The sequence below is a fragment of the Mesoplodon densirostris genome, chromosome 17 (assembly GCF_025265405.1).
Source record: "Mesoplodon densirostris isolate mMesDen1 chromosome 17, mMesDen1 primary haplotype, whole genome shotgun sequence".
Lineage (NCBI taxonomy): Eukaryota > Metazoa > Chordata > Mammalia > Artiodactyla > Ziphiidae > Mesoplodon > Mesoplodon densirostris.
This window is the reverse complement of record NC_082677.1, coordinates 21,050,702-21,065,143: the sequence shown is the minus strand read 5'-3', so window position 1 is coordinate 21,065,143 and position 14,442 is coordinate 21,050,702. Positions and strand designations below refer to the sequence as shown.

Sequence of the window (14,442 nt, the reverse complement as noted above, 5' to 3'; positions counted from 1 at the left end):
TGCTGAAACCAGTTTAAATTTAAAATGGTTCTATTGTACTGCACTCTAGATTCCTGGAAGGCTGTACACTCATGTCTTAGACTGTCTGAATTCTTGGTTTGGGGATCATACTAATGTCACAATGATTACAAAACAACCTGAAACAAATTCAATACTGCAACTTATAGCAATTCATACTTGAAATTCCTGATTATAGCAATGTCAGGGAACAGACTCCTTTACTCAGGCAAGCTTTTTTTGACAAATAAAAACTCTACTTTCCCAACCACAATGACAAGGTTACTTACTTCAGAGAAAATGGAAAGGAACACCACTTTAACACATCTCAACTATCTTCCCTATCTTTCCTCAAAAATGTGTTCTTCAAAAGCGTGCTTCTCTTCGTGTATTTCCTTATTTTAATGAATGGTATACCCATTCATGAAAGCTGGAAACCTCTGAGTTTTCCAAGTACCATCATATTCAAGTACCATCAATTTCACTCTCAAAATATTTCTTTATTTCCTCTCTCAAGCCCTACAATTAATATTGTTAACTTAGACTCTGATCAGCTCTTCTTAGATGCCCATGTTATCAATGGTCTAACTGGTTGGTATCCTTGCCTTCAGTCTTTTGCCAGACTCCTTAATACCTTTTTCCTTTTTTTCTTTTTTGAGGAAAACTCTGTATTTTTTTCCAGCTGCTAAACAAACAAACAAAAAAACTGCTTAAAAGCACTTATCTCATAGGCAATGAAAAAGGCAAATAAATCCAAAATTTTTAGCCTGACTTATTAGGCCATTTACAACGTGGTCTGTAGTCTCTCACGCATCCTCCTTCCTAGCTGCTTTCCTTCCCTACCGATTACAGCACACATCTACTCCAACCTCATAACTCTTTACTACTCCAAAGCATATGTTTCTTTTAGTCCTGTGTGTCTGCACATGCTGCACCCTCTCCCTGCAGTGTTTCTTCCATGGTTCCTCTAGCCAACTCCTATTTACCTTTCAGGCCCTAATTCAGATGTCTCTTCTTTAGGAAGCTTTTATAGATTGCCTCAGTATTCTGTCTGCATCTTTGTCTTCTCACAGAACTTTATATAGTTAGTAGTAGTATTTATCATATTTAACTGTCTATTTGTACCCTAATTAGGCTGTGAAGAACTAACGGGAAGATTTAAATTCCTGAGCACAGAACAAGGTCCTGAACACATCTCTACCTTCAACCTTTATCTATCTCCCTTTGCTCACCACACTCTAGTCACAATAATCTTATTTCAAACTCTAGGACATACTGAGCTATTTCCTATCTCAGGGAATCGGCACACGTTCTTTCCTCTGCATGGAATGTTTTTACCCTCCAATACCTGCAATGCTAGCTTCTTCCCTTGCATTTACGCCTCTGCATAAATGTCATCGCAAATTTTTCATAAGCACACTATCTGAATAAAGTAGGTCCCTCTCATCCTTTATTTCTATCTGGATCCCTTGTATGTTTCCTTGACAGCACCCAACAATCACTTTTCTTTTTTCAGGGGGGATATCGTCCCCTTTATAGAGTTCTACAAGCACAAGTGTTGTACTCCAAAAACCTAGCAAAGTGCATGAGTACTCAATAAACATTTGTAGAATATATCATTATCAAAAATATATTTCTCTTTTAATCATACAACTGATATTTATCGAAGTAGTTACAGTAAAATAAAATAAAAAGGGAATAAGACTCATAGTCAGAAGACCTGAGTTTGACTTTTAGCTTTAGAACTTACTTCTCTAACACTGGAAAAATCATTACCCTTCTCTTAGCCCACATCTCCTAAAATATGAAACACAGATTCTCTTATCATACATAAACTCACGGATATTGAAAGATAAAAGGATTTAAAATATACATTCTCTGACTTAACATTATAAAGAATATTTGATTTAATTCAGCCCGCTGTGAAGCATCAATACTCAATTCCCTACTCCATCAAGTCTTGTACTATATTAATCTCAGCATTACAGCAAACCTTACTTTAGTAACCAGGCAAGGTTAGTAAGACCTTCATAAGGTCATAAATGTTTAAAGGCCCTAATCTGTACAGAATAAAAGCTTGTTAAAGAAAGTACTTATAACCCTTCTTAAATGCCTTCTAGTATGTTGCTTCAAAACTGATTTAAGGGACTTCCCTGGTGGCACAGTGGTTAAGAATTTGCCTGCCAATGCAGGGGACATGGGTTCAATCCCTGGTCTGGGAAGATCCCACATGCCACAGAACAACTAAGCCCGTGCATCACAACTACTGAGCCTGCGCTCTGGAGCCCGCGAGCCACAACTACTGAGCCCACATGCCACAACTACTGAAGCCCATGTGTCTAGAGCCCATGCTCTGCAACAAGAGAAGCCACCACAATGAGAAGCCCCCGCACTGCAACAAAGAGTAGTCCCCGCTCGCCACAACTAGAGAAAGCCCGCGCGCAGCAACGAAGACCCAACGCAGCCAAAAATAAATAAATAAATAAATATTTTTTTTAAGAAAAACTGATTTAAGAGATCATCTAGTAGAGTAACAGAACACTTTTAGCTTAAAATATACAAGAATTTAAAATTAGCTAAACCAAGTATTACATATTCTCAGGAAGGAACACGAATAAAACATTTCTCCAAACAACCCTCAGCCCTATCTTCATCAGTTTTTTCTTGTTTCTCCCTGGCAGTCCTTACAAGACTGTGTATCACAGCTAGTGAGTGAGTGGCCAGGATACTCAGGTGAGAAACTTTACCTCCTTAATCAGAAATACCTGAAATGTCACCCAAGCATCTATATTCTTTAAAACGTTGTGAGCTGTTTGGTTAAGGTAAGAGACATACAGCAAGGCACCTTAACTCTTGCAGTATGCAAGTACCTACTAATTCAGTACCTGCTCTGTTACCAAGTAGGTACTGGTAGCTAGCTATTTACATAATCTCTCCTAAACTAAGTAAAAAAGGAAGATTATATGAATAAGTATAATAATTTAAAATGTGTCAACAAGCAAAAGTCTTAAAAGATATTTTATGTTAAAAAGTAAACTGATAATGGTTGAAAAAAACCCCAATTCTCCCAATTGATGTTGGTCACTATTTAATAATATTTCATTTAACAAACCTCTCTCTCTGTTGTCACGACGGTCTCTCTCTCCATGTCTTCTCTCAAAGGAAGAATCTCTTGCTTGATCTCTGTTGTCTCTTTCAGGATATCTGTCTCTTTCAGGATAGCTACTTCGAGTTTCCCAGCTGTCATGATAGTTGCTAGTACTACTGTGACTATCAATTTGAGAACTTCTTGTGCCTCGACTTCCTAAACAAAGGAGATTCAAACAAATATTTAACAAGTACACTTTATTCAACAAGTTGTCAGTCACAATCTTTCCTCCCCAAAACATATAAAGATATGTAGGGTTTTTTTGGTTTTGGTGTGGTTTTTTTGTATTTCAAAGTGTGGTATTCATTGTCAAAAAGGATACTAAACGTTGGATCAGAACACCCAAGGTGTCTAATGACTGACTTGGGTAAGCTAAGTACCAGTTTTCCCTATCTATAAAAAAGGACATATAATGGAATCACAAAACAAAGAGACTCATTTCAATTAAGCCAAAAAACAACAAAAAATAAAAACTATTAATTCATACCTAAATCACAGAAATATCATAAAAATAATTAAGGATATGGATATATTGCATTGACTACAGTTTATAGTGAAAACATTCCAATACAGAACCAAGGTACTTTGCTGACAGTAGGTGGTACCTGAAATTTTTCATTAAAAAATTGGGAAATGAATGTTCACAGTAGTAACATTTTAGAATGTTCACAGTAGTTATAGCCCCAAACTGGAAAGTACCCAAATGTTTTTCAATGGGTGAAGGCTAAACAAACTGTGGTACATCCAGACGATGGAATATTACAACAAGGAGCAAACTGTTGATACACACAACAATTTGGATGAACCTCAAGGAAATTGTGCTGAGTGAAAAAGCCAATCTCAACAGCATACAGACAGCAGGATTCCATTTATGTAACATTTGTGAAATAACAATTATAAAATGATGGACATATTAGTGGTTGCCAGGGGTCAAGGATAGGGGAGGGGATTTGAGTGTGGCTATAAAGAGGTAACACAGGGAGTCTTGTGATTATACAGCTGAGTATCTTGATTGTGGCCATGGTAATACAAGGCTACACAGACACTGTGGAAAATAGTATGGAGGTTCCTCAAAAAATTACAGAACTACTATATGATCCAGCAATTCCAATTCTGGGTATAGAGCTAGAGGAACTGAAAACAGGATCTGAAAGACATATCTTTACTCTCATGTTCACTGCAGGATTATTTACAATAGCCAAGACATGGAAGCAACCTAAATGCCCAATGACAGATGAACGGGAAAAAAATGTGGTAAAAAAAAAAGTGGTATATACATACAATGGATTCAGCCTTTATAAAGAAGGAAATCCTGCCAGTTGCAACAACACTGAGGAACCTGGAGGATATTATGCTGAGTGAGATGAGTCAGACACAGAAGGACAAATGCTACATCATATCACTTATATGTGGAATCTCACACAGTCAAACTCATAGAAGCAAAGAGTAGAATGGTGTTGCCAAGGGGCTCCAGGGAGGGGGAACAGGGAGGTATTAGTCAAAGGGCACAAAGTTTCAGTTGTACAAGATGAGTAAGTCCTAGAGATCTACTGTACAGCACAGTGTCTATAGTTAATAATACTATACTGGAAACTCAAAAATTTGGTAAGAGGGTAGACTATATGTTAATAGCATTCTCACCACACACACACACACACAAACAGACAAGTAATAAAGAGCGTGAGAAGAAACGTTTACATGTTAATGGCACAGACTGTGGCGGTGGTTTCAAGGGTGTCTACGTGTCTCCCAGCTCAGCAAGTTGTACATATTAACCATGTACAGCTTTCTGTTATGTCAATACACCTCAATAAAGTGGTTTAAAAAACTGTATAGAGCTACACACACACCCTACATATAATAGGCTTTGAGCACTGAAAGAATTATAGCATAATTCTAAATATTTTAACGGGGGTATTTTAATAATCAAAATATCTGTAAAGAATATTTTAATAATTAAAGACCAGAAAGAAGAAATTTAAAACATTTTTTAAAAAGACTACAAATGGTCTACATATAACATCGAGGAATGGAAAGGTTAAATGTCAGAACAGATGCTGCTAAGAGAAAATTAGTAAAAAAAAGTTACGTCTGAGGATACAACTCAGAAAACGAAAGAAAGATACAGAGATGGAAAATCTGAAAGTTAAGAATCAAGGAAGATACAGTGAGAAGATTCAACATATGTCTAACATGTCTAATTATATGCTATTTAGATAGAAAGGTTGAAAGGACAGAATAAGCTGTATCATACAAATACTAACCAAAAGAAATCTGTGAGTGGGATAATATTTTTAGACAAAAAAACAACAACACCATTTGGGATAAAGAGGATCATTCTGTAATGATAAAAGGAATATTTTGCCTTATGTGTACCTACTAGCAAAGCCTGAAAATATTCAAAGCAAAAATTGATCAAATTACACAAAATCAACAAATTCAAAATGACAGTGGAAGATTTAACTCACATCTCTGTAATGACAGAAAAAAGCAGACTAGAACAAAAATTAAATGTAGATTTGAAAGCATGGTTAACAAACTTGATCTTAGAGATACACCTTTCATACTGTGCAACCATTAAAAGCATATGCAGAATACGTGAAAACTGACTGATGAGCCACAAAATAAGTCTCAACAAAAACAAACGCCAAAAAACTGACTTCAATCTTCTCCAATGACAATTAAAATTGGGGTAGGGGATTTATTTTTAAAAGCATGACTGGAAATTTAAAATCCTATTTCTATACAACTCATGAGTCAAAGAAGAAATCATACTAAAATTCAGAAAGTGTTTAGAACAGATAAATGTTATCAAACTGTCAAGAAACAGATAACTAGGACTTCCCTGGTGGCACAGTGGTTGAGAATCCACCTGCCAAGGCATAGGACACAGGTTCGAGCCCTGGTATGGGAAGATCTCACATGCCGCGGAGCAACTAAGCCCGTGCGCCATAACTACTGAGCCTGCGATCTAAAGCCCGCGAACCACACTACTGAAGCCTGCACACCTAGAGCCCATGCTCCGCAACAAGAGAAGCCACCACAATGAGAAGCCTGCGCACCACAACAGAGTAGCCCCTGCTCGCGGCAACTAGAGAAAAGCCCACACGCAGCAACGAAGACGCAACACAGCCAAAAATAAAAATAAATAAATTTATATATATAAAAAAAAGATAACTAATCATTTATACATAAATTGTTCCAAAGAAGAGAAAAAAGAAGCAACACTTTCCAACACATTTTATACGGCTACTATAACTCTGATCTCCAAACCAAACAAAGACAATATAAAAAACAAAAGCTATGCAGTGGTATGGTGGAACCAGCTAACTAACTGGCTCCAAAGAGCCAACTGTGTGCACCTCTTCCCATGTCCACACTGAGTGACGTTAGTAGCTCAACATCTGCTATGGCAGGAGTAATTTATACCATGGAAATTGGCATTAGCTACAAGCCAGGGCTTTTTTCCTGAAGAGTAAGTTGTTAAATATTTACCATCATACCACTGATTATATGCCAATCTCAATTAAAAACAAAGATGCTTAATTCAAAATTAAATTTTAACACACCTATTTTAGAACTTTCTTAAGTGAAATGTGTACTTATCTTAGAAATGCAAGAATAGTTCTAAATTTTAAAAAAATACATTAACATAAGTAACAAGGTAAAAGAGACTGACTATATGATCTCAAGATACAGAAAAACAGTCATGATAGAAGCTGTCAGCTAAGTTTGGAAAATTAGGAGACATCCTTAACACAATAAAAAGCATCTGCTAAAAATTTACAAACACTATACTTAATGGTGAAATGCCAGCAATAATCCTTTAAAATCTGAAACAAAGCAAAGAAGCCCATTATATCACTTGTAGTAAACAGTTCATTGAAACAGTTGCTCAGCAGGTTACTTGACAGTAAACAAATAATTCTCAGAAAGGAAGAGCCAAATCTGTCTGTTCCCATACATACATGTTTAAGACAATCTAATTAGATCTACTAAGAAAATACAGCAACATCACAATGTAAGATTAGTATAAAAATATTAATTACCATTTCCGTATACCAGCAATAAGCGTCAGAAAAAATGTTTTAAAATATATTATTTGGTGCACCTGTACACAGTTATTCACTTAAGCAGTATTCAAAAACAAAGAAAAGATTAGAACACCTAAATACATAGGATTTATTAACTTTATGGTATATCCCACAACATACAGTATGCACCCTTTCAAAAGGAGGTGGCTATTTAACAAGTTGACTGATATGGAACCATCTCCAAGATTTTTTTTTAAAAATGAATTTATTTATTTATTTATTTATTTATTTTTGGCTGCGTTAGGTCTCTGTTGCTGTGCACAGGCTTTCTCTAGTTGTGGCGAGCAGGGGCTACACTTCGTTGTGGTGTGTGGGCTTCTCATTGCAGTGGCTTCTCTTGTTGCAGAGCACGGGCTCTAGGTGTGTGGGCTTCAGTAGTTGTGGCACACAGGCTCAGTAGCTGTGGCTCGCGGGTTCCAGAACGCAGGCTCAGTAGTTGTGGCGCACAGGCTTAGTTGCTCCATGGCATGTGGGATCTTCCTGGACCAGGGCTCAAACCTGTGTCCTCTGCATTGGCAGGCGGATTCTTAACCACTGCGCCACCGGGGAAGTCCCCAAGATATTTTTTAAGTGAAAACAGCAGGGTATAGAGTATATAGTTGTGTGGTTTTTTTTAATAAAAAAATTTTTTTAATTATATTTGTAAAACCAGAGGAGAAAATGAATAGACATATACATCTACTTATGTAGAATATTCTTCAGATGGATACACACAAAATTGGCAAAAGAAGGAACCAGGTCAGGGATAGAAGGGAGGCTTTCACTATACATCCTTTTGCAGTTTTGAAATTCTGAACCATGTGAATGCATTATTAAAAAGAGAGAATTTTTTTTAAGTACCATTTACAATGGCAACAAAAATAGAGGGTACACAGGAACAAAACATGTACAAGACCTTAACAGAAAAAGTTACAAATCAATAAATTTAATGTACGTGAAATAAAAATCCAACAGTTTTTCATGAAGTTAAAAAAAAAGACAACTCATTTTTTAAATGTATATGAAAAAGCAAAGGGCCAAGAAAAGCCAAGACAACTATGAAGGAGAAGGTGAGGGGCCTTCATCTTAATGTGAAACTGTAATACTGACCAGGATAAACCAACAGGCCTATGGCAAGAGTAAGAGTGGTCAGAATTCTGCAGCAGTGTTTTGGGGAAGGGGAGCGAAGTGGGTGGAGGAAGAGAGAGGTCAAAGCTAACTCAGTTAAGGCAGTTCGGAGACAGTCAAAAACACATAGGTAGGTAGTTATTGATGACAATGGTGATGGCAAATGCTTTTTAGAGGAAGATGAGAAAAATGGCTCAAGATGCATATATGTGATGTTCTGAGGTGGCTTTGAAGCAAGCACAAGTACTGATGAATACACAAGTCAGTCATTTCTGACACCACCAATTTTGAAAACCCACCATTTAATCCCATTTTAATGATCATTTTATCTATATACCTGTTTATTAGAAATTATTTATTTTTGATGCTACTTTTTTGCCTGATAGCAATTTTCTTAGTGTTCCACATTAAACAAGACGGTAGGCATGACTGGACATAATTCAACCAGGAGGTCTAAGTCGGGCCCCATCTATCTTCTGCTACTATAGCTAACAATTCCTATTCGGAACTTATAGGGAAAATCACAAATTCAATTAATTGAAAATTACTTTGACAAAGTGATAATGAACGTCAGACACAATATCTTTAGAAAACAAATCTTAGGAGGTTAATAATTTCTCTATGAACATACAACATACAGTTCACTGACAAGTCAAAAACCTTACCCTTTTCAGGTAACTCTGGACCTCTTCCCCTACTTCTGCCCATCCGATCATTCCTAATTTCACTTCGAGACTCACTTCTGGACTCATTTCTTATTTCAGTGCGAGAACTTTCTTCTCTCAAATGGTTTCTGCCATAACTTCGGGATTCTTCCTGATATGCATCCTCCTTTCGATGAGCATCTCGACTTTCACGGTCCCTGTAGTCGTGGGCATCACGAGTAGACCGAGAATCTCTGGGATCGCGGCTCTCTTTGTTATCTCTGCTGTAATCTCGCATCTCCCTGGAGTCCCGAATGTCTCTGGAGTCTCTTAGTTCCCTTCGGTCTCTAGTATCTCTGGCATCTCTCCGATCCCGACCATCTCGAGGTTCTCTGTCATCTCTGTGGTCTCTGGAAGAGCTCTGATCCTGTTCATACTCTCGTTCTTCTCTTGTGTCCTTTTCTCTATCCCTTTTTCCTCTAGTCTCTGTAATGCAATTTTGGAAATACACTGTAATTCCTTTCACAAAATTTTAGGAAACCAGACAATGTATTTAATACAGAGCTTTAAAACTTTTAATACAATGGTAATTCATACTCTTTACAAAAAATAAAAGGAGAAAACATGGGCAAATGAGAAAAATAAAACTATCTGTAAGCTAAAATTCCAAAGGTAATTTTATTAACACCTGGATTATTTGTCTTGATTGGATAAACTTTGAACACGATCTTCTCGTATCAACGTACCCATACTTACAAATCTTAAACAACTGAAACAAGTAAGTTGATCTATCAATGATGGCCTAATTTTTAGAAATCACTTTTAGATCCAGAGGCACAAGTGACTTTAATCATCCCTACCAAGTATTAGGCCAGACTAGAGCACACATGACTACCTCCAATGTACTTAAGCACTTGAGACTAGCCTACAATTAGTATGCTGGCTGGTAAACACATACTGTTATTCTCTTTCTCTCTCTCTCTCTCTCATTTGTTTATTTATTTGAGCTATTTAATGAAATCACACTTCTGTCTCTGAAGATTTTTCTACTTAAGGCATTTTCTAACATGTCATAGAAAAATTTTTAAAAAATAATTTCAGTTTTAAAAAAGCTGGAATGAACCTCAACAGTTATTTAATCCAACCTTGTCACTGTATACATGAAGGAACAGAGGCCCAGAGCTTAAACGGTTTAGTCAGCCCTGGACATCACAGGAATCTGCAAAGATTAGAAACTATTCTTTAGAGATGCCTAGAAAAGTATACATTGATTACAGCATAAATCTGATATGAACTGAAAGAATTAACAAGAGACCCTCAAAGAACAAACGCTGTACTTTTTATCAGATTCCTTCATAAATTGCTCTTACACTCTGGAACAGCCCCAAGATCTGAGGCTATTTTAGCAACTGTAGCAGCTCTTGGTCGAGGACATTATAAATTTACCTATGGCTAGGTCCACAGACTTTCTCCGCCTAGTATCCACAAGACCCCCTAGATTCTCATCAATAACTTATCTCCCCTGCAAAATAACTTTGCCCATATGCCTACATCCATAAATGCCATATAAGGATAGAAGCACTAGGCAAGATTCTGACAACATCCCCATCTCTTTTTGTGCACATCCATCCCTTCCAGTCCTCCTCCAATACCAACTGTGCCTAGAAATTTGTTCACTTACTATTAGATTCTCTTTTTATGATACCCCCAGATGTCTTTATGAATACATCTAGTTACTATATTTTGTTCTTTATCTACCTCCCCATCCTTTCATTAAAATTATTCTTATTTCAAAAAATGACCTCTAAATAGAGAGGAATAAACACCTACTACATCTCTTGTATGGAAGGTTAAAGAAACATCCTCTTTACAAAGAACCTAAAAATGTATGGTTTATTATTAAAAGGATTCCTCCTATAACATAAACCTCTCTTACTACAAAAAAGCATTCCTATGGGACTCAACTGCAAACTAAATTTCCCCTTCATTAGGGTATTTAATCAATTATGTTTTGAAATAATAGTTTTCACTCAGTAAGTAGTCACGAAATATATACTATATTCCCAGTCAACTGTAGTTGTTCATAGATAGGTATAAGAGAATTTTCCCATCTTACCAATGTTCCATAAATACTGCTATGCTGATCTGGTTCCAAAATCATGTACACAAGGAATAATTCTTTAAAATAGGTGCTCTCTCCAGTGCCTACCTATGCACCCATCATTTCTTGAATAAAATAACTTGCACTGTTGATTGGAAGAGAAAGACTAACTTCGACACGTTTCATAGACGACTGCTATGTGATACTCAAATTGTGACTTTTTGTCAGTCTTGTGTGAGGTGCAGAAGCATGCTGTACGATGCTTTAAAAATGCACATTAAACAGAAATGTTGTTGCAAGGCAACAAGTATTGTATTTCCTGAGTACTCATTATGTTAAAAAACTAACTCAGGAGATGTCAGGAAAAAGACTTAAGTTAAATAAACAAGGACAAGAAGCTAAGATAAGAAATACAGAAAGAGATGAGAGCTATTAGATTGTATTGCCAAGTTTTGATGATAATAACATCTCAGCATGAACAGGGAATAGCAAATTCAAAGTTAACATAATTCTCAGGGATCTAGAAAGGAAAACTGCTTTGCTTAACTTCTTGGTTGAGTTAGACCTGGAATATTGATCACTTGGTTCACACTGACTTTCTGAACATTCCCCCAGCCCTCACCTCTTAGTCAAAATATTTCTGATATGTTCAAACTCTGCTCCCCGGTTTGCTGCTTTGCTTTCCTTCACCACTGTTGTTTTTAAAGAATTAGCTAAGCAATTAGACTGACACTCCAAGAATCATACTATCCCAAATTTCTAGAACTTGAAAGTACTCAAGTAAAACATCATAATTAAAGAAAGGACCAACTTAGCATACATATAAATGCTCACTTACATCTATTTAGTAGCTTACAGTTCTGTGTCCTTAAGCACCTCCTATTGCCCTCAAGAGCTATCATCCACGTGTTACAGAAATGTAATATAACACAGTTCTCTTCTGTCTCTTATTTTAACAATAAATCTGAAAGTCCATTTTTTTAATAAAGAAAATATCCACTTAAAGAACTCTAAAAAAAAAACCCACAATAGAGTATTTACCTTCCCTCCTTTCATGACGCCGATCGTGAGACTGTGAAGTTCGTTCATGATCATGCCTCCCTTTTTCTCTCATTGGAGACCGATGTCTTGGGGGACTTTGCTTTCTCTGAGGAGAAGATAGAGAGTGTGACGGATAGGGGGAAGCAGAGCGGCGTAAAGGTGGAGTTACTGTCCTCTGATAAGATGGTGAAGGAGTTCTTTTTCGGCGAGGAGAAGGAGAATGTCTTTGAATAGATGATCCTGATTGTGAGGAAGATGAGTGATGTCTAGAAGATATAGGAGAATGATGCTGTCCTGCTGGGGAAGTGGACCTATAAAGAAAGCAACAACAATAAAAAAAAATGTGTTCAAGAGCTTTCATTTCTAGCCAAAGGAAAATCTTCTTTAAAAACAAAGAAACAAACAAACAAAATACCTGAATGTAAAAGTTAAAGCTAAAACTGTGAGTCATAATTCCAAGATAAATTTTAATTCACAATGATGTAAAATCATTAACAAGTTGATTTCTAAAGATCTGACTGATTTTGAAGTCAGCTTGAGACAACGGTTCTAGATGAGACATGCATTGCCCTTCTCCTGAGCTCTGGCTCCAAGGCACACTCCCTTTTCCAGGTAACATCCTCCCTGAGCACAGATGGTTCTTACTCTCACGTGAAGTCTGGAACTCACTCTTACCAGAGATCATCTCTGACAGTGTAAATACGTAATGGAGGAGGGAACCCACAAAGAGATAAAGAGAAAACATACTAGTAAGATCTAGATAGAAAGTGGGTGTAAGAACGCCTGTAATTCAGGGCTGTGGGAGAAGGGGAAAGCTATCACCAGCTACGCCAAACCAAAGTTTGCACTGCCTGGGCTGACATTTAGGATAGGGAAAGAAAGCTAGAGTTAAGGAAAGGACATACTGTCTACACTGTCTTTATCTTAAATAACCTGCCTTCACTCTTGGGCAGCACAAACTGAAATTTAGTTCATAAGCTTTGGTTTAACTGAGGCTTCCCCTGCTCCCTTAAAATCATCTTTGACTGTTGCCAGAGAAATAACTTATAAACTCATGAAGCACATCTGAATCACTCCTATAATCTGTTGTCTTAGGCTGTGTCTTCAATGAATATGCAAAAGGTGTGTATGACGGAGAGCTAGAATACACACATTTGGGCAATAACTAAAAAGAAACAGGACTAATGTTTAAAAAACAATACTTCAGACATCACATGCTCAGATGAGTAACATATTTCTCAAAGTAATCATTTTGAGGACAGATGTTTGTTCAAAAAAATTATGAGTTCCTGTCAAAATATTTTAGAATTACCTTCACTGCCTATGATAAATATTTTTTTAACTTCTGCAGTGTTGGCAAAATCATTATTAATCCTAAACCAGGATTCCTCAATTTTGACACTATTGACATTTTGTATTCAGTAATTCTTTGTGGTGGCGGGCTGTCCTGTACATTGTAGGATGTCGAGCAGCATCCCTGGCCCCTATCCACTAGAAGCCAGTACCATCTCCCTCCCATCCCCATTCATGCCGATAAAAAACTACTCCAGGTATCTCCAAATGTCCCCAGGGAGGTAAAATCAACCCTGGTTGAGAACCACTGCTCTAAACTATGCTGTTTATAAATGATGCCTTAGTAGAACTTTTATCAATAAAGGGTTTAAATCTATAAAATACATGTTATTGAGTCAGGAAAGTGGTCAGATATATAGGAAAGAATTTTGCAAAACAATAAATTAAGCAAATAAATAAAATCACCTTTTGGATAATAGTTGACTTAAAAAATAAAAGTCAGCTAACTAGAACACCACATTATCCTAAACATTATAGCTATTTATGATTCTGCAGTACTTTCATGCTTTTAATAAAAATTGTTATTCCTTTCTCACATAAAAAAAATAAGACATAAACCACCATAGCTTAATTGAGTCTAAACTGAAATTTATTTACTAACAGATATGAGTACAAATGCTCAATGGGTCTTGCCCAAATTTGGAAAACCATTTATGACCAATGGCTATTCAAATACTGAACAGAAAAATCACTGCAAGACTAAGAAATTCTAATTTGACTATCATTTGGTGCTTTCCAATTTCAATTTCATTAGGTTCTAGTCAGTTTGGAAATACCTAAACTGAAAAATTAAAGAATGTGGCTCTCCACTGAACTGACATTTTGGTTAGTTTTGAGTTTATTTCTGGGGTATACTCAAAATTGTTTCAGGAATGTCTGCAATACCCTTTGGTGATTTGTTCACAAAACTTAAATAAAACAGTTAATAATACTATCTTTTAAAACACATTACAGTGT

The 14,442-nt window shown here is 36.6% G+C and overlaps 1 protein-coding gene across 5 annotated transcripts in view; it reads right to left on the bottom strand.

Moving 5' to 3' along the window:
• ZC3H13 (zinc finger CCCH-type containing 13) overlaps nucleotides 1–14,442 on the bottom strand; it is an 85,730-nt gene that overhangs the window by 18,050 nt on the left and 53,238 nt on the right. For all 5 annotated transcript variants that reach the window (XM_060079943.1, XM_060079945.1, XM_060079946.1 and 2 more), the window contains exons 9-11: nucleotides 12,133–12,443; nucleotides 9,012–9,476; nucleotides 3,110–3,301 (exon numbers count right to left, since the gene is read on the bottom strand). In XM_060079943.1, coding sequence (XP_059935926.1) covers nucleotides 3,110–3,301; nucleotides 9,012–9,476; nucleotides 12,133–12,443 — 968 coding nt within the window. The remainder of the gene's footprint in view (nucleotides 1–3,109; nucleotides 3,302–9,011; nucleotides 9,477–12,132; nucleotides 12,444–14,442) is intronic.